Genomic DNA, 21963 nt, shown 5'->3' with positions numbered 1-21963 from the left:
GTCGTCATAGTCGACATATGAGCAGTAGAGGGACGATCAGACTCGACAAAGTTGGTACAAGATCCAATCAGAGTCGACAAAGGCTGTGATCAGTGTCAATCACAGTCGATCGAGACAACACGTGAGCCAATCAGTGTCGATCACAGTAGACAGAATCGACACAGGAGCCAATCGGTATCAATCACAGTCGACAGAATTGACACATGACACGAATAGGGTCCATCACAGACAGTAGAGTCGACACTTGAGAGAATCGGGGTAAATCGCTGATCGCTGTCGACAGAGTTGACACATGAGCCAAACAGAGTCGATCACATTCAACAAAATCAACGCTTAAGCCAATCATGTTTGATCACAATTGACAGATTCGACACATGTGCCAATCAGGATCGATCAGATTCGGCAGAGTCGGTACATGAGCCGATCGGTGTCGATCCCAGTCACTAGAGTCGACACATGAGATGATCAGGTTCGATCGCAGTCGACATAGTTGACATATGAGCAGTAGAGGGTCGATCACGGTCGACAAAGTTGGCACAAGATCCAATCAGAGAAAATCACAGTCGACGAGTCCACACAGGATTTAATCAGTGTCAATCACCGTCACTCGAGTCGACATATGAGCCAATCAGTGTCAATCACAGTCGACAGAGTTGATACAGGAGCCAATCGGTGTCGATCACAGACGACAGAGTGACACATGAGACGCTCAGTGTCGATCACAGTAGACAGAGTCGACAAATGGGAGGATCTAGGTCGTCGCAGTCGACATATGAGCTAAAGAGGGTCAATCACAATCATCAAAATCGACACATGAGCCAATCAAGTCCGATCCCAGTCGACAAATTTGAAACATGTGTCAATCAGGACCAATTAAAGTCGACAAAGTCAAAACATGAGCCAATCAGTTTCGATAACAGTCGACAGAGTCGACAGATGAGGCGAGCAGGTCGAATACAGTCAACAGAGTCGACACAAGAGGCAATCAGGGTCAATTTCTCTCGACAGAGTCAACACTTGAATATGCCAGGTGCGATTTAATTCGACAGAAAAAGCCAATCTGTGCCGATCAAATGGGAGGATCAAGGTCGATCTCAGTCAACAACCGACACATGCGAGAATCAGGATCGATCACAGTCGTCAGAGTCCGCACATGAACCAATGAGACAGAGTCGACAAATGAGGGGATCAAGGTCGATCGCTGTCAACAGAGTCGACATATGAGCAAAATAGGGTAAATCACAGTCGAAAAAACTGACACCTGAGCCAATCAAGTTCAATCAGTGTCAAATCAGGAGCCAATCAGGTTCGAGAACAACAGACAAAGTAGAAACATGGGCCGATCAGCGTCGATTAGAGTCAACATAGTCGACACAAGAGCCAATCAGGGTCATATTTTTTTGACAGTGTCAACACATGAGAATACCAGTAGCAATTTTAGTCGACAGAATCGACATATGAGCCAATCAGTGTCGATAAAATGGGAGAATCAAGGTAGATCTCGGTCAACAGAACGGACACATGAGAGAATCAGGATCGATCACAGTCGTCAGAGTCCGCACATGAGCCAATGAGACAGAGTAGACAAATGATAGGATCAATGACGATCGCTGTCAACAGAGTCGAAATATGAGCCGAATAGGGTAAATCACAATTGAAAAAACTGACAAATGAGCCAATCAAGTTCAATCACTGTCAAATCAAGAGCCAATCAGGTTCGATAAAAACAGACAAAGTAGAAAACATTGGCCGATCAGGGCCGATTAGAGTCAACAGAGTCGACACAAGCCAATCAGGGTCGTATTTTTTCATTGGACAGAGTCAGCACATGAGCTGATCAGTATCAATCACAGTTGACAGAGTCAACGCATGAGATATTCAAGGTCAATTGCAGTCGAAACAGTCAACACATGAGCCGAACAGGGTCAATCACACGCAGTAGAGTTGACACATGAGAAAATCAGAGTCGAGAGATGAGCTGAACAGTCGACAAAGTCGATGTAAGAGCAAATCAAGTTCGATAGCAGTCGACAGAGTCGACAGATATGAGATGAACAGTGTTGAATACAGTCGACAGAGTCGACTCATGAGCCAAACAGAGTCGATCACAGTCAACAAATTTGACACAAGAGCCTATGAGACTCGATAACAGTCGAGAGAGTCGACACATGGGCCAATCAGGTTCGATAACAGTCAAGTGAGTCGACACAAGAGGCAATCAGGGTCATTTTCTCTCGACAGAGTCAACTTTTGAGCATACCAGGTGCGATTTCAGTCGCCAGAAATGACATATGAGTCAATCTGTGTCGATCAAATGGGAGGTTTCAGTTCGATATCAATCAACAACCGACACACGCGAGAATCAGGATCGATCACAGTCGTCAGAGTCCGCACATGAGCCAATGAGACAGAGTAGACAAATGAGAGGATCAATGACGATCGCTGTCAACAGAGTCGAAATATGAGCCGAATAGGGTAAATCACAATTGAAAAAACTGACAAATGAGCCAATCAAGTTCAATCACTGTCAAATCAAGAGCCAATCAGGTTCGATAAAAACAGACAAAGTAGAAAATATTGGCCGATCAGGGCCGATTAGAGTCAACAGAGTCGACACAAGCCAATCAGGGTCGTATTTTTTCGACAGTGGCAACACATGAGAATACCAGTTGCGATTTCAGTCGACAGAGTCGAGATATGAACCAATGTCAATCAAATGGGAGACAAAAGGTCGATCTCGGTCAACAGAACCGACACATGAGAGAATCAGGGTCAATCGCAGTCGACTGAGTCGACACATTGCCAAACAGGGTTGATCACAGTCGATAACATCAACAGTTAAGCCATTGGAGTTCAATCACAGTCGACAGAGTCCGCACATGGGTCAATCAGTGTCAATCTTATTCAACAGAGTCCACACATGAGAGAATCAAGGTCGATCGCAGTCAACAGAGGCAACTAATGCATGAGCCGATTAGTGTCAGTGACAATCGACATAATCGACACATTAGACAATCAAATTCATCACAGTCACCAAATTTGACACATGTGCCAATCAGGATCGGTTACATTCGACAAAGTCGACACATGAGCCAATCAGGTTTCATAACAGTCGCCAGATTCGACAATAGAGCCGTTCAGTGTCAGTCACAAAAGACACAATTGACACAAGAGGCAAAAAAGTTCGATAACAATCGACAAATGAGCCGATCAATGTCAATCACAATCAACAGATTCGACACAAGAGCCGATCAGGGGCAATTTCTTTCAACAAAGTCAACAGGTGAGCATTTCAGTCAGCAGAGTCGGTCTATGAGAAATTCAGGGTCGATCGCAGTTTACAGGGTCGACACATGAACCAAATAGGGTTGATCTAAGTCGACAAAGGCGACACAAGACCAAATTGCGTTCGATAATGGTCGACAGAGTCCACACATGAGCCGATCAGTGTCAATCTTAGTCAACATATTCGACAAATGAGAATATCGAGGTCGATGGGAGTCAACATAGTCGACACATGAGCCGAAAAGGGTCAATCACAAACGACAAAACTGACACAAGGGCCAATGAGGTTCGATAACAGTCGACAGAGTCGAAATTTGGGCCAATCAGGTTCAATTACATTCATCTGAGTCGACACAAGAGCAAATCATGGGCGATTTCAGTTAAAATAATCGATATAGGAGCCAACCAGTTTCGATGAAAGTCGACACAGTTGACAAAAGAGCCAATCAGTGTCAATCACAGTCGACACATTTGAAAAATTAACCAAATATGGTCAATCACATTCAACAAACTTGACACATCAGCCAATCACGTTCGATAACAGTCGACAGTCAACAAATATGACACATGAGCCAATCACGTTCGATAACAGTCAAAAGAGTCAGCACTTGAGCTGATCAGTGTCGATCACAGTTGACAGAGTCGACACATGAAAAAATCAAGGTCAGTCGCAATCAACAGAGCCGAACAAGCTCGATCACAATCGATAAAATCAACACTTCAGACAATCATGTTCAATCACAGTCGACAAAATCGATACTTGAGTCAATCGAGATCAATCACTGTCGACAGTGTCGATACATCAATCAACCACCTTCGATATCAGTCGACAGAGTCGGCACATGAACTGATCAGTGTCGACCACAGTCGACAGAGTCACCGCATGAGAGATTCAAGGTCGACGGCAGTCGATAGAGTCAACACATGAGCCAAACAGGGTCAATCACTCTCAGTAGAGTCGCCACATGAGATAATCATGGTCGATCGAAGTCGAGCGATTAGCCAAACAGGGTCGATCACAGTCGACAAAATCAACACTTAAGCCAATCAAGTTCAATCACAGTCGACAATTTCGATACCTGAGCCAATCACGCTCGATAGCAGTCGACAGAGTCAGCACATGAGACGATCAGTGTCGATCACAATCGACAGTTTGAAATATGAGAGATTCAAGGTCTATTGCAGTCAACAGCGTTGACCATGGGCAAAACATGGTCAATTTTTTTCAACACAGTCGACAAATGAGCATATCAGGTTCGATATCAGGTCAAATGAGCATATCAGTGTCGACACATGAATCAACCACGTTCAATAACAGTCGAAAGAGTCGGCACATGAGCTAAATGGTGTCGATAAAAGTCGACAGAGTAAACACATGAGAGATTGAAGGTCGATGGCAGTCGACAGAGTCAACACATGAGCCAAACAGGGTCAGTCACACTCAGTAGAGTCGACACATGAAATATTCAGGGTCGTTCGCGGTCGACAGATGAGCCGAACAGGGTCGATCACAGTCGACAAAATCAACACTCAAGCCAATCAAATTCAATCACAGTCGACTTTTTCGATACATGAGCCAATCACGTTCGATAGCAGTCGACAGAGTCAGCACATGAGACGATCAGTGTCGATCACAATCGACAGTTTGAAATATGAGAGATTCAAGGTCTATTGCAGTCAACAGCGTTGACCATGGGCAAAACATGGTCAATTTTTTTCAACACAGTCGACAAATGAGCATATCAGGTTCGATATCAGGTCAAATGAGCATATCAGTGTCGACACATGAATCAACCACGTTCAATAACAGTCGAAAGAGTCGGCACATGAGCTAAATGGTGTCGATAAAAGTCGACAGAGTAAACACATGAGAGATTGAAGGTCGATGGCAGTCGACCGAGTCAACACATGAGCCAAACAGGGTCAGTCACACTCAGTAGAGTCGACACATGAAATAATCAGGGTCGTTCGTGGTCGACAGATGAGCCGAACAGGGTCGATCACAGTCGACAAAATCAACACTCAAGCCAATCAAGTTCAATCACAGTCGACTTTTTCGATACATGAGCCAATCACGTTCGATAACAGACGACAGAGTCAGCACAAGAGCCGATCAGTGTCAATAACAGACGACAAAGTCAACACAAGAGCCAAACAGGGTCAATCACACTCAGTAGAGTGGACACATGAAAGAATCAGGGTCGTTCGCGGTCGACAGATGAGCCAAACAGGGTCGATCATAGTCGACAAAATCAACACTCAAGCCAATCAAGTTCAATCACAGTCGACAAATTTGATATATGAGCCAATCACGTTCAATAACTGTCGTCAGAGTCAGTACATGAGACGATCAGTGTTGAACACAGTCGACCGAGTTGACAAATCAGAGAATCAGGGTCCAACGCAGTCGTCATTGTCGACATATGAGCAGAAGAGGGACGATCATGCTCGACAAAGTTGGTACAAGATCCAATCACAGTCGACAGACTTGACACATGAGAGATTCAAAGGTCGATTGCGGTCGACAGCGTCGACAGATGAGCCGACCAGTGCCGATCACAGTATACAGATTTGACAAATGAGAGGATCAAGGTCAATCACAATCCTCAAAATCTATACAAGAGACATTCAAGTGCGGCCACAGTCGACAAATTCGACATATGTGCCAATAAGGATCAATCACAGTCGACAAAATTGTCACATGAGCCAATCAATTCGATAACCGACGACAGAGTCGAAACACGAACCGATCAAGGTCCATTACGGTCAACAGTGTCGACCCAGGATCGATCACAGCCTATAAAATCAACACATAAGCCAATCAAATTCATTTGCAGTCAACAAATTTGTTACTTGTGCAAATCAGGATTGATAACAGTCGACAGAGTCGGAACATGAGCCAATCACTTTCGATAACAGTCGACTTTCTATAACAGTTGCCACATGAGCTGATCAGCGTCGATCACAGTCGACAGAGTGGACACATGAGAGATTTAATGTCGATTGCAATCAAAAGTGTTGACCATGGGCCTAACAGGGTCAATTTCTTACATCAGTGTCAACAAATTAGCAAATTAGAGTCGAATTTAGTCGACATAGTTGACATATGAGAGATTCGAGGATAAATCCAGTCGACAGTGTCGACACATGAGCCCGTAAAGTCGATCACAGTAGACAGGGTCGACAAATGAGAGGATCAATGTCGATCTCAGTCAACAGAGTCAACACATGAGCCGCATAAGTTCGATCACAATCGAAAAAACCGACACACGAGACAATCAAGTTTGAACAGAGTCGACAAATTTGACAAATGTGCCAATCAGGATCGATCACAGTCGACCAAAAAGTCAATGAGCCAATCAGATCGATAACAGACGACAAAGTCGACACATGAGCCGATCAGGGGCCATTACGGTCATTCCAGATTCGATCACAATCGATAAAATTAACACATAAGCCAATCAAGTTTAATCACAGTCAACAAATTCGTTACTTGTGCCAATCAGGATCGATCACAGTCGACAGAGTCGAAACATTAGTCAATCACGTTCGAGAACAGTCGACAGAGTCGCCACATGAGCTGATCAGTGTCGATCACATTCGACAGAGTCGGCACATGAGAGATCTAAAGTCGAGTGCAGTCAAGAGCGTTGATCATGGGCCAAGCAGGGCCAATTTCTTTCAACAGAGTCGAAAAATGAGCATATCAGGGTCGCGTTCAGTCGACCGGGTTGTTACATGAGCAATTCAAGGTCAATTACAGTCAAAAGAGATCACACATGAGCCAGTCAGGGTCGATCACACTAGACAGAGTCGACAAATGAGATATTCAAGTTCAATCGCAGTCGACTTATGACCCGCACAGGTCAAGTTCGATCACAATCGAAAAATTTGACATACGTGTCAATCAGGATTGATCACAGTGGACAAAATTGTCCCATAAGCCAATCAATTCAATAACAGACGACAGAGTCGACACATGAGCCGATCGCGACCAATAGGGTCAACAGTGTCGATCACAGTCGATAAAAAAATACTTAAGCCAATCAAGTTCAATCACAGTCATCAAATTCCTTACTTGTACCAATCAGTATCGATCACAATCGACAGAGTCGCCACATGAGCTGATCTTTGTCAATTCCAGTCGACAGAGTTGACACATGAGAGATTTAAGGTCGATTGCAGTCAAGAGCGTTGACCATTGTCCAAACATGGTCAATTGCTTCCAACAGAGTTGACAAATGAGCATATCAGGGTCGAGTTTAGTCGACAGAGCTGACACATGAGAGATTCAAGGTCAACTCCAGTCGACTGTGTCAACACATGAGCCTATCAGTGTCAATCACAGTCGACAGAGTCGGCACATGAGTTGATCAGTGTCAATCACAGTTGACGGAGTCGACTTATCAGAGGTTCGAGGTCGAATACAGTAGACAGAGACCACACATGCGCCAATCAGGGTCGCTCAATTCCGTTCGAAAGAACGATAGAATTGATGCAGGAATCAACTGGTGTCTGTTTTTTGCTTTCTATAACGCGAAAAATAAAAATAATCAACAATCAAAAAATCAGTATTTGGTCAGTTTTAAATTGACTTGGACACAAAAATTCACCACGACACGAAAGAAAAATAGATCTTTTTTTAGAAGAAAAAAGCAGAATCCCGAGTCAGTTGAAAAAAAAATGGCTCAGATAATTAAATTACGATTCAAAAACATGGTGATTTTTATTAGAACAAACCTTTTTTGAAGAAATGAGTTTAATAATTTGACGAAAAACAAGAAATTGTGATCTAAACTGATTTCAAGCCCTTAAATTTTCAAACTTAATACAAGGTAATTAATGAATATGATACTCATAATGATTATGATACTCACGCAAAGTTGATCAGTGTTCGCCAAACTCAACCAAAATAAGACCCAGATGACAAATGTTGAACAGAGTCAACCAAGTTTCACTTCTACAGTCGATACGGTTCACCATCTCAGCCTGTAGCGTTATTGTTTTTTTTTCTCATAACTTACAGGAACCGTTTTGTAACCCTTCTTTTTGAGACGGTAGTGTTTTATTAATTTACAGTAAATTAAACTTTCGACTTTTGCCATCAATAACTTGATATCAATAATTTTGCTATCAATCTTTGTCTAATGTGAATAAGAATTGCTTTATTGTCAATGATTAAACGTAAAAAGACTGCTCGTATAGCAGGTCAAAGCCCTGAATGTTCAGACTTTCCCTTAATTCATATCAAATTGTTTTTGTAACAACAAATTTTTGAAAACCTTTACATTTTGGACAAAATCAAAGTGTAACATTTTGGTCTTACGAAATTAATACGACCACCAAGTAGCTAGCCTCAAATCAATTTGGAAAGATTTTGTTGAGTGGCAAAATTCGCTACGCATAAGTAATTCGCGTTTTAATCTCAGCATAATGAACGAACTTTTCAAAGCAGGCATAACTTAGTCCAGAACATGGCAAGTTTGGCAATTTTCAAACCCCCAGGACTTAGTCAAAAATAGTTGGATGTGAAACATCTTTTTAAATTTGAACTCAGGAAGTCATTATCTTTGACGGCGGAAGAATAAAATTTGTTCAAAATTATTATTTCGATCGGTGAAAATTGACTGTATAAAAAAACCACACCGAGCATAAATATTCCGTTTTCTTCGAAAGTCGGAAAAAAACCAAATTGAATGATATACTTTATCGGGAATAAATTTCGATCTACTGAAAGCTTTGCTCATTCAACTTCATTTTGAAATAAATTGCCTACAGCAAATAGCTTAAGTAGATCAATGATCTTATTATAAGTCTCAAGATTTCAGTGAGTAATCTATAATTCGATTTGTTAATTTCATGAAAAAAAAATTGAAAATTTTTTGGTTATTCTAGAATAGTTTATGTCTGAAATTAGTTCCAAACAATCTCTTGTTGTTAGTTCATGTTCTTCTGTAGATATCTTCTCTTGTCTTAGTTTGTCCTCCATTCAGCCTACACGAAACATTCTCATCTCACTGGATGAAAGCTTCATATTTCCGGCAAGAGTACCATCACCCCAAAACATTTGGTGACTGTTAAAAAATCCTGAAGTGGTCATTTTTCCGTTCAGATTCAAAACGATACAACTATTATACCACCAACCGCCTCCCCCCCCAGTCGCTGCAGCACAGTTTCCGCCATCAAATTCGTCTTGATCTCTGTCAGTCGTTGAGAAAGCCCTTCCGTTGTGATAAGCAAGGCCATCATTAGTACCAGTGGTGTTGCGCATATTCTCACTCTTTGCCACCATTGTGCCAAAAGATATGTTGTAAAAGATATGTTGGATCTTGAAGTCTAAAACAGAGCAAACTTATCCTCTTCGAATTACGCCAAGGTTATTTTGACCCGAAAAATCACAGATGAGCTTTGATGCAAGACATCAAAACAAGAACGATCCTATAAGGCAACCTCGGTACTTTCTGGCTCGCCTTTAAAGTATCTGAAGGCTTCTTCTAATTTATATTCGAATGTCAAGAACAAAGTGACAAATTAATCTTGGGGAGAGAGGATCTTTTCCTCGTACTATTTTGAAATATCCATTTTTGGTGACGGAACCTCTGAAATTTCTAAAGTCGCATTCGGCGCAAAAATATACTCATATTGAGTGGGGAGCTCGTGCCAAAAAACGCGATTTTTTGGTCATAGTTTTCATCCAAAAATGTCCAAAAGAACGCTTTTTTTGGCCTGTTTTTTTTTTTAATTTTGCCGGCAGCGCAGAAAATTTGGCCGTAACAGAAAAACAGTAGAAATTTTTAGAAAAAACGCCCGCGAGAAAATCCTAGATCCGCCACTGTCCTCAACTGAAAATCTTTTGAATTGAGAAGAAAGATACAAGGTTTTTTTTTATATAAGACATCAATATCTGTTAAGACATCAACAAGACATCAATATCTTTGAAACTGTGAGAAGTTTTTATCGCAAATGCTCGTTAAAAAATGATAAATTGCTTGGAGGAAAAATCAGCCTGCTTCACAAAAATGAGTTTTCCCTGACAGAGGTTTTTTGTTAAAACCTTTTCCAAAAAACTAATTTTTTTTCCATTGTCTTTTTGTTCATTTTTTGTCCCGACTTACAAAGAAAGATCAAATTATGTGAGCTTGGTATGGCTTTGTCCCACCGCTTTCAGATATTTCTTATATGGAAAAATATGGCTAGCTTTTTTCCATAAATTAGGAATTTAGATTTTTTTAACTTATTTTTTTTTCAAGTTTTTTGATATGTGCTCGTAACCAACACAAGTGACAAAAACATTGGTTTACTCAAAATTAAGTACACCACAGGTTTGACCGTCTTGCAATTTAATGCATTAGAAACTACCTGAATTGTCTTGAAGTTGTATTATATTTGAAGTTGAAATATATAATATGATGACAATATCAAACTTTTAAAACTCGGCAACAATTTCAAAAATTGTTTTAAGAAATTAACTTTTATTAATCAGGCGTTGCTCTCAAAGCATACATAAAAATGTCATACAAAAAAAATAAGCGTTTTCAAAGTTTTTGAGAAAAGTTTTCCGTAACAAGGACTACGTTAAGCGGACTACGTCTGCAATTGAAATATATATATATATAATTTTGGGTTTTTTTTAAATGAAATTTGTTGAAAAATCAATGACACCATTATAGCAAACAAGATGAAATTTGTATGGCTAGTTTTTTCCAAAAATTTAGTTTTCGGAATTGTATGATCAACTTTTTGGGTCTATGGAGGTCAACCTGGGGTGAGAAGAGTCTGAAAGACTTTTTGCAAATTAAATCAGTTTAATTAAATAGTTTCAGACAAGTATTGAATTTCGAGGTAGCCGTGGTTGCCTCTTGTCTCAAATATTATCATCACCTGATGTTGCAAATTGTTGGAGCCAGCTCCCTAGCCCAAACAATTGATTCTTTAGACGAAGACGAAAATAGAGAAGTGAGGAAAGAGGTCTACGCGTACTCTGGACTTAGTCTCAATTTCCTCAACATCTTCTACGACAAAAAGGCGATCAACTTCATCAAAAAGTCGGTCGTTTCAAACCTTGTGTACTCCTCGAGTCCCTGACTCAGAGTCCAAGGGAAATATTAAGTGCATAACTGTAAGTCCATCTTTCCAAATCTTGTGTACTCCTTGAGTCCTCTGACTCAGAGTCCAAGGCAATTCTTAATACTTCCAAATCTCGTGTACTCCTCGAGTCTCTGACTCAGAGTCCAAGGCAATTCTTAATACTTCCAAATCTTGTGTACTCCTCGAGTCTCTGACTCAGAGTCCAGGTAAGGAATACCATGACTAAAAACTGTAAGTCATGTAAGCAGAAAATTGGTCCGAACGATCCTGTTTATCAATGCGTAGCTTGTTGCGCTAACCTTCATCTGACCACTAGCTGCACAGGCTTAACACCAGTTGCAGTGAATGGCATTAAAGATTTAGAAACGCTGGCAATGCTGCTATGTTCGTCATGCCATGAAAACAATGTACGTGATCGGTTCATTCGGAACTTCACACAAAGCAAACTGACCGAAAAGCTGGAAGAAATAGACATAAATGAAAAACTTCTTAACACGGAAAACAGATTAACTCAAATCGTTGAGAAAAAAGTTGACGAAGCACTGAGGAACACCTGTGAGAAAGTGGAAAAGACATATAGTACTGTTCTGACAGGAAACAACAAGAATGCTGTACCAAAAGAACAGCAAAATCGAAGAAATCACAACATCAATCAATGCATCCGAATACAAGGTATTGCCGAAGATCCCCAGGAATCGAAAGCTGAGAACCTTGTCCCAACAAATGAGGAAGTCAAGAAGAATCTAGAGATTGTTGATGTACAACCAAACATCGTTGAAATGAAACGCCTGGGAAAGTTTGATGAAAAGCGAACGAAACCCAGAACCCTTCTGTTGACCGTGGCCAAACATCATGAGGCAAGATTTATTCTGGCGAAATGTTTAGAAAAAAGGACCCAATTGTCTGAAAGGAAAGTTTTTCTCTCACCTGCCCCGACCAAGGAGGACGCAGCTAAAGAAAATCAAATCCTCAAAAAGCAACGTGAACTTATAACTGAAGGCGTTCCAAAAGAGAAGTTACGGATAAGAAACTTGGAGTTGTTCAATGACAACGTAAAAGTAAAGCTCAATGAAAGCGGCCCGTGACTAGGGGCCTTTCTAAGCGTACTTCAAATAAATGCCAGAAGTCTCATAAACTTCGAACGTCGAGCCAAACTCTCTACTGCTGTTACATCTGGTAATTACAGTATAATCTGCATTTGTGAAACCTGGCTAAATAATCAAATAGATTCCTCTGAATTAATGCTACATGATTACAATATCTATAGATCAGACAGAGAAAGAGTGAATGATACAAACAAACACGGCGGCAGTCTCATTGCTGTAAAGAATACATTCGCATGTGAAATACTTACTGTAGATCTGCCTGACAGCTGTGTTGCATGCAAAATTGATATATCCGGCCAGGAGTTGATATTCTGTGTCTTTTATAACCCCCCTAAATCAAGTCCCTACAGGTACTTGTCTGAAGATTTTAACAAAATATTGAATGCCTTTCCAACCTCGTCATCCCTTATCGTTTGTGGTGACATCAACTTCCCAGAAACAAATTGGCCGTCCCTAACAAGTGCCAGTGAAGAGGAACAGGAGGTAGTTGATGCCTTTGACACAAAACTCTTCAGACAAACAGTTAATTTCTCTACATGCGGAAAAAACTTGTTGGATGTAGCCTTCCATAGAAATTGTCTTGTACATGCTCAAAGGGATGAATTCTTCGATAAACAATAAGACTGTTCAGATCATCAATCAATAAACCTCAACGTCGAAATAGAACACCAAGAAGCCAAACCGGTCATTGACAAATATAGAAGCTTCGGTAAAGCTGACTTCGAAGGTATAAGCAACGCTAAGGCTGATAAAATTTTCAATGCAATATGCTACACAAATATAGATAAAACCTGCCAAGAGCTAATGATTACTTTGAAAATTTGTTAGAAATCTATGTGCATCGAAGAACTGCGCATCGACAGCAGTTACCATCATGGATAACCCAAAGCACATCAAACCTCATTAAAAAGCTTAACACCCAAAAAAAACTACTCATTTCGAAACCAACAAGCTACCGCAAACGTCAAGTTGCACTAATGGAAAATGTAGTAATCCAGTCCAGTGAAAATGATCGATTAAACTATCAGAACAAACTTCTGAGTACAAGAAACACAGATATCCTTTACAAGCACCTGAAAAGTCTCAACAAATCTGCATCCTTGCCAAAAATAATGATAAGCGATAACACCACTGTTTCCAGCCTGGAAGAAAAGGTGAATCTGCTCAATGAATTTTTTCACTCAGTATTCTCGCAAAAAATAAAGTTTAACATTAATGACGTTGAATGTGACAATCCACAGATCACAAATTTCAGCATATCTCATACAACTATAACAGAAATCTTGATGACCATTGACGTTACCAAGTCTAGAGGACCCAACGGCCTGCCTCCAATTTTCTACCTACAAACAGCCACCAACATGGCAAATGCCTTGCAGGTAATTTTCAAGAACATCAAGAGATTGAGAAAAATACCTAGTTGCTGGAAGACGGCAGCGATCTCCCCAATATTCAAAAAAGGAGACAGACGTAATGTGGAAAATTGGCGTCCAATTTCAGTACTCAACATAGACAGCAAAATCTTAGAGAAATGCATCTACGGACCTCTCTACTCGCTTTTTGAACGTGTCCTTTCAAAACATCAACATGGTTTTGTCAAAGGGAAATCAGTGGCCACGAATATGCTATCCTTCCTGAGTAAAATTTAAAGAGCACTAGACGAAAACCCAACAGAACAGATGACGTTGTCGCTTATTATATGGACTTCTCAAAAGCTTTTGACAAGGTGCCGCATCTTGAATTGCTGAAAAAGACCGCAAATATTGGTGTAGGAGGATGCCTGCTGGAAATTCTTTGTGATTATCTAAATGGACGAAAACAATATGTAAAAGTTGTGAAAACTTCTTCAGTGACTCTAGATGTGACGAGTTGTGTCCCACAGGGATCCTTCCTGGGCCCACTTCTGTTCTGCATTTTCATCAATGACCTCCCGGACCGACTGAAATTCTCTGACCCGTACATATACGCTGACAATCTGAAACTTCTGACAGTCAACACAGACCTAATCATAGTGCAACAGGACTTGAAGTCCATTGATGACTGGGTCAAGGAGAACAAGATGGCTCTGGCTCTCGATAAATGCTCACAACTGGTGTTCAGAGGCAGAGCACACGATCTGCAGCTTTCCGGATCAAAACTTGAATCCTCTACAGAAGCGAAAGATCTTGGACTTATAGTGGACTATAAATTATCCTGGAATAAACATATTGATATGAGACTGACCAAAGCTAACAAATCATTTTACTTGATTAGACGTAATATAGCTTATAAAACACTACCTTTGGTCAAATTAGGCCTATATAAGTCTCTTCTTATTCCAATTCTGATATATGGTTTTTCATGTACAAATCTGAGCCGAGGAGATCTTGTACGCCTGGAGCGCTTCCAAAAGAAAGTCATAAATTGGACAGTAACAAGCCCGGATACATACTATGTTAACCAGCTGCGAGCGCTAAATGTGCTCCCACTACCAATGTACTTACAACTCACGGACCTACTGCTACTCTCTAGCCTTGATGGACGAACTGATGTGTTTCCACATCTGTCACAGTGCCCGCAGACAAATCTCAGAACTAAGGACATCTTCAAGAGTGCCAAAATCAGAACAGAGAATGCGCGAGGAGAATACCAGTCGAATTGCAAACAGAATTGACAAACACGTTGATTTCACAAACAAAACTGGACTCAAGAACCGAATTCTACAACTGATGTGGAATTTCATGGATGAAAAGTACAACGAAAACAATATTTGCACTTGGCAACTTGCGTGCGATTGCAACCAATGCAGAAATAAGTGGACAATCTTCTAATAAAAACGGAAAGGGAGCAACACTCATCAGCCTTGTGCTGTAAATCCACTACAACAACAACAACAACAACAACAACAACAACAACAACAACAACAACAAATCTATTGCATGAAAATTAATCCTTTTATAGTTTTTTCAAACAAATTTTTGGGTTTGAAGATTGCTTTTTTGTTAATTACCGATAACATCCTCATTAAAACTGGGCTTACGCACCCACAATTATTTTTCCGACTTTCAAGTGAAATGAAAATTTTTCGTTTGGTTTTTTAATGAGTCAATTTTTGGCCAATAAAATGGACGTTTTAACCGCTATTTTGTCCAATTTTGACCAATTGAAAGCAAATGTTGTCCGAAAATCAATTTTTAGAAAAATCGAGATTTAGAAATTGATAATATGGCCAATTAGTGCTAATTATCGGGCGATTTAACTGTTACTTTGCGATGATTCTCGACGCTATGAAAATCTATCAATTAAATCTTTACAAAAAAGAATGAGTCACAAAAACGAAGACTTCGATTAAACGTGAGAGAATCCAAGCAAGTTTTCAAAAGCAACTTTGACTTTTACGATAGAAAACACAATCAATTTATCGCCCAAAAGGTCGAACCAAAAAGATTTCCGTAAGATGGCAAATTCTATCAAAATTGCAACAATACTGGGCTTAAGTATGTTTTGTTGAAACTAGGCAAAATTTTTTCACTTAACAAAGAGCTTCAGAGAGCCAGAGCCACTCGAGTGATTTTTTTGTCTCCTTAAAAGCTTGCAAATCTAAAGTTTTCCTTGAGGTAAAAAGAGACTTGTGCGAAGTTTTTTCAAACATCACTTCATTATCAACGCTCTAGGCATTATTTTATCATGCAATTGAAGATAAAGAGAAAAAATATCAATTTAGAAAAAAATATACTGGTTCAGCAAGTTATCATTTAAGTTTTAAATAAAGTTTTTTTTTCATGTCAATCATCACGAAAACTCAATTGAAAAGCTTACATTAAATTTTAACTTTTGTTTGATGGTTTAAAAATCCGAAAATTATCTGAACAAAATCTGTGGTGATTGAGTATCAAAAAGTGGATAAAGCGCGATTGATACATCCGTGTAAAAACAAATTTCCAAAAAATTTAGCAAAAATTGAACATATATCAAATTAAATTCGAATAAAAATGGTTTTTGTATTTGTTTTTTGGATCAAAATAAATCGATTTTATGTTGATTTAAAACAATTCTTCTGCAGTCTTTGCTTTATTATCTAATTGAAAAAGATTGCAAACCATTTCTTGTCAGCCCGAGTGAGTTGATTTGGTTTTTGTTTCGAACCGTTCTTTTCAACAACTTGATTACCTTGTTTAAACAGTTTTTTAACAACTGTTGATCAAAACCTGTTTGATGATGGACTGCTTGTTCAGTTTACCTGCCCATTCGCTCCAAAAAAGTGTATTGTTGGAGAAACTGCACATTGAAACTCGCAGGTTCCATCTTCCGTGTTGTGTCAATATGTGCAATCTTTTCAAACCCAGCCACAAATCTCCTTCTCCAGAAAAGTCTCCAAAACCTGATTCATACTCCTCAAAAGTTCGGTCAAAAAGAATGTCGAATCGTTCACGCCTCTGTAAAACTATCTCCGGTCCCAACTGAAATGCTACCTCAGTAAGACCATAATAATGTCCTCATTGATTTTCTGAGGCTTTTCTGTTATAAGACCCGAAATGACAAGAACATTTATTCTGAGCGTAGAGTTAAAAATCGATTCCATTTTTCATTGATCTGTGAGTAATTTCAGCCGTTCAGATTGGATCAGTCCTTAAAATACATTTATCAAAATACATAGAAATTAAAAGTAAGGCTTATAACAGAAATGACTCCTTTTTGTTATAGATAAACATTACTGTAATCCTACAGGCCCAAACTGTCCCTTTTTGTACTATTTTGTGAAACTACATTATGGCTGACGGAATCCTAAAAGTAATCTAAAGTAAGTTTTTCTACGGCGCCTTTGGCGCCAATATTTACTAATTTGAGGGGTAAGCGTGCGCCAAGCAACTCAAAATTTTGATTAAAAATTTTCACAAATGCCTGAAAACTTTTTTGCCAATTTTTCAAGATGTTGCTTGCGGCGCAAAAAAAATTTCCAACAGAGGGTTTTTTCTGTGTTTTGCGAGAGCTTAGAAAACAATTTAGTCAACCTGAAAAAACAATGGTCGATAAAACTTTCGACATTTTTTTTGAAAATCCGCCAACCCCCTGGAAAATGTCCTAGATGCGCCTCTGCTTTGTTTCAATAGATTAAATGAAGTTTATCATCCCCTTAAGCAGCCTCAAATCTCGCTGTCATTTAACATAAAAAAGTTTAAGTTTAAAATTCATGGGTCAAAATAGGGCACATTTCTGAAAAAACGGAACAGCTAGCTTCTAAATTTTTTACGAAATAAATGATATTTACTGCGGTCCAATTTAAACAAATTTTTTGCCGTTCTTGCAATGTTTTTGATATAATTGGATCCATTTTTCGAAATAGGTTGCTTTTTTGGTTGTTCTTATTATAAAGCAATTAAATAGTTCTTAGCAAACATTTTGACCTTGAGCAACTAAATTGGACGCTTCATTAAATTTGTTGACATTGTTTTTGCGTGAAAAAGGGTAAAAACTGTTTACCGATTGAGCAAATTTATTCAAAATTGTTGAACAAAAAGTTTTTTTTTAGAAAATGGTATTTTTTGTTTATATATCTCTCCTAAATGACAGTAACGAATTTAAAAACTCTTTTGCGAAACTGGATTAAATTTACTAAAAAAGGCAGGACTGATCTCCAGAGGGTAGAACAAATTAATAAACTACATTAAATGCAAACGAAATGACTATAACAAAAAGATTTGTTTGAATGTTTATGGCGTTTTCGTGGAGAAACAAAAATATCAAAAAAACCAATGTGAGGCTTGATAGATAAAATTGCTTCGTTTTGGTTTTTTTTTCTATATTTGAATTCTGCAAATAGACATGGAAACAAGGTGCGAGCGCTTGTCCTCAATTTTGAAATTCAGTTCTGGTAGACCATTTTTAACTTGCCATTATCCAATGAAATTTGGCATGGCAAACAAACCAACTATTCTAGAAAAAATGGTTTTTGTAGCATTGGATTGTAATATCACGCATTAAGCCATACTAAAACCTAAGACAACTTTGAAAATCGACAAGTTTAAATTTAGGGGGTGAAAAGTATAAATTGTCAGTTGAGTTTCATGTTGACTACGAATTGAACATACCAGTCTTCATCACAACCGGACAACAAAGCGTTATAATTTAATCATACTGATTTCACCAGCTTTTATTTGAAAACAAAACATGTAGTTTTTTTAGTGTATCCATAGCTGAATGCAGTTTTTTTATATATCAAAAAATAAAAATATCTCTAGAAAGTAAAATTTTTAAACTGCAAAAAGTAGTTGCAGTGTATCATTACCGAATCGTGTTTTAAAACCTAAAATCAAAAACGGGCGCTCTACTGAATTCAAATTGAGCCCATCATCGACTTAAGCGTCATACAGCTCAACTTAATAAATCAAAGAAAATGATGGAATTAATTTGCCCGGGGTGATTTTTCATCCGAACCAAATTCGACTTTTCAACTAGCAGTTTTGGTAATTTTATAATACCTGAACAAAGAGATTCCTGTTTTGAGCTCAAAATTTGAAAAATATCTTTGAAAGTTTTTTTTTGTTTTATGATCGTTTACCGATTGCCAATTTAGCCAGTTTGCAACCATTAGCGTGCAGTTTATTTTGTGATGCGGAATCGTAAGTGCGTCTTTGAAACTGTTCAGAATTGAGTTGACCCTGCTATTTGATGTTGTCAATACTTTGATTTATGTAAAAAAAATTATATAGCTAGAATGAGGAGGTTACTTTTCAAAAAATAAAAATACATTTTATAAAATTAAAAATGTTTTCAAAAATAAAAGTTAAAAAGTTTAAAGAATACATTAAATTTTCAAAATAAATATAAAGTTTTTTTTTGTGTTCTATTTATTAACCGTACAACGCTATTCCATCGACCTTAAAAGATAGTCCAATCTTCAGGGGTATGCTTTGATATAAGCAGCCTTGTTTAATTGATCCGACTTTCGATACGAAAGTAACGGAATATTTGTGCTAGGGGTGGGTTTTTTTTTTCTCCAGACAAATTTCGACTTTTTAACTAGCCATTTTTGACGGATTTTTTTTCATCATTGAAAGGTATTGTTGCCCTGGGCTCAAATTTGAAAAGATAATTCACCAGTGATCCTTTTTAGTAACGTTATGGGGGTTTAAAAATTGCCATTTTGGCCAATTTGGGACAACTAACGCGCGGTGTATTTCGCGCTATTAACGCGTAAGTGGAGAATTAATCTGTCTTAGAAACCGTTCCAAATTGGTTGAAAGAAGCTTATTTGCCATAATTGGTTTGTTCCAAGGAACGAAATCTATCCTTTCGTACTTTATATGGCGTGTGGGGGGATGATTTTCATTTAAAAATTTAAACTAAAAAGAAAATTCATTTTATTTTATTCCATTTAATTTTTTAATGTTATTACTGCTCTATAAACCTTAAAAGGCAGTCGGAACATTCAGGGCTTCGCCCTGATACGAGCAGTCTTGTTTAATTTTCTCGAAGAACGCAGCAAAAAGCCGGAAAGAGGAACTGTTTTAAGCTAACTTAGATAAAATTGCTTTCCTTCGGCCTGCGCACCCTTGATAGGCAACATTTTTGAGTATAGATGATTCAGCTTAGAAATAAAAATGTTTATATAACTTTTTTCTTATAATTTAAGGGGTGGCGACCTTTAAATAAAACTATTATATGGCTTTTTTTTTGCTCCAAATACTTGAACTTTGCTTACTTCATTTTGAAAGTTTTTATAGTGTGCGCTCATTTTTTCCTAAAATTTTCATGGTAATTCTTTGTAACATCTGCAATATAAATATTTTTTTTCAATCTCTGTTATTGGCCATTTTTTTTGTTTTGTAATTGCAAGGATGCAAAATATTTTTCGGTCTAATTTCTTTATGATCTTCAATAGCAAAGTTTCGGAAATGATACATTTGAAAAGTTTTTGATAATTAACTTACTGGAATTTTGCCCAAACTGTTTTCTACCCTGTCGATTCTGCTTGAAATTTTTGCCAAATCACTCGCAACATTGCTTGAATGATAGGCCAAATCACTATCAACTCTCTGAATTTCGATGGAAATGTTTGTCAAACCGTCTGCAAGTCGAGTGAGATTTTCCGTAACACGAACGCTGTTGTCTTCATTCACTCCTTGATTGGCGTCAGAGTGCTAGAACGACAACCAATGCCTATATAATTGAAAAAAAACATCATTACAGATGGTAATTACGAAATGAAAATTATTTGAATTTGGCTTCTCATGCAGCTTAAGACAAAATAACACAAAAATTGATCTATTCTCTATCGAATGCCTCACAAATTTTGTTTCCTTCAAAGAAAAACAATTAGATAAAATGATAATTTTTCATCAAAAGTTAATAGATTTATTACTGTTGCTCTATCAACTCTCTTCCGTATTATAGATAGACATTACCGTAATCCTGCAGACCCAAACTGCAGACCCAAACTGTCCCTTTTTGTACTTTTCTGTGAAACTACATTATGGCTGACGGAAGCCAAAAGTAATTTAAAGAAAGTTTTTCTACGGCGCCTTTGTTGCCAATATTTACTAAAAGAACATAGTACGGGAAGCGCGCGCCAAGCAACTCAAATTTTTGATTAAAATTTTTCAAAAGTGCCTGTAAACTTTTTTTGGCCTATTTTTTCAAGATGATGCTTGCGGCGCAAAAAAAAATTGTCCAAAACAGGGTTTTTTCTGTGTTTTGGGACAGTTCAGAAAACAATTTAGTCAACCTGAAAAAAAATCGTCGATAAAACTTTCGACATTTTTTTGAAAATCCGCCAACCCCCTGGAAAATGTCCTAGATCCGCCCCTGCTTTGTTTCAATAGATCAAATGAACTTTGCTTTTTATCATCCTCTTAAGCAGCCTCAAATCTCGCTCTCACGGAACATATAAAAAGATTAGTTTTAAGATTCAATGTCAAAACAGGACACATTTCTAAAAAAAAAAGGAACAGCTAGTTTCTAAATTTGCTTTTTTTGTTTTGTAATTGCAGGGATGCAAAATATTTTTCGGTTTCATTTCTTTTATGATGTTCAATGGCAAAGTTTCGTAAATGATACATTTGAAAAGTTTTTGCTAATTAACTTACTGAAATGTTGTCCAAACTGTTCTCTACCCTGTCGATTCTGCTTGATATATATGCTAAATCACTCGCAACATTGTTTGAGTGATAGGCCAAATCACTATCAACTCTCTGAATTTCGATGGAAATGTTTGTCAAACCGTCTGCAAGTCGAGCTAGATTTTCCGTAATACGAACGCTGTTGTCATCATTCACTCCTTGATTGGCGCCAGTGTGCTGTGCCTTGACCTTTTTTGTTTCATTTGATAAAGAAATTGTCAGGAACAATAAAACGACAACCAATGCCTATATAATTGAAAAAAAAACATCATTACAGAGAATAAATTACGAAAGAAACATATTTGATTTGGGCTTCCGATGCAGTTTAAGAAAAAATAACATAAAATTTGAACTATCCTCTATCAAATGCCTCACAAGTTTTGTTT

At 38.3% G+C, this 21963-nt stretch overlaps 1 protein-coding gene across 1 annotated transcript; it reads right to left on the bottom strand.

Moving 5' to 3' along the window:
• Positions 1 to 6035: 6035 nt before the first annotated feature.
• On the bottom strand, positions 6036 to 21583 carry LOC134853700 (microfibril-associated glycoprotein 4-like; the record flags this gene model as incomplete). Its single annotated transcript, XM_063869699.1, has 5 exons — positions 6036 to 6082; positions 9430 to 9621; positions 16651 to 16918; positions 20390 to 20599; positions 21545 to 21583. Coding segments are annotated over 5 exons (756 nt in total), but the record flags the coding sequence as incomplete, so codon positions are not given.
• Between the last annotated feature and the right edge of the window lie 380 nt (positions 21584 to 21963).

This window comes from Symsagittifera roscoffensis, chromosome 8, assembly GCF_963678635.1.
Source record: "Symsagittifera roscoffensis chromosome 8, txSymRosc1.1, whole genome shotgun sequence".
Classification (NCBI taxonomy): domain Eukaryota; kingdom Metazoa; phylum Xenacoelomorpha; order Acoela; family Convolutidae; genus Symsagittifera; species Symsagittifera roscoffensis.
This window is presented reverse-complemented; position numbering and strand designations above follow the sequence as displayed.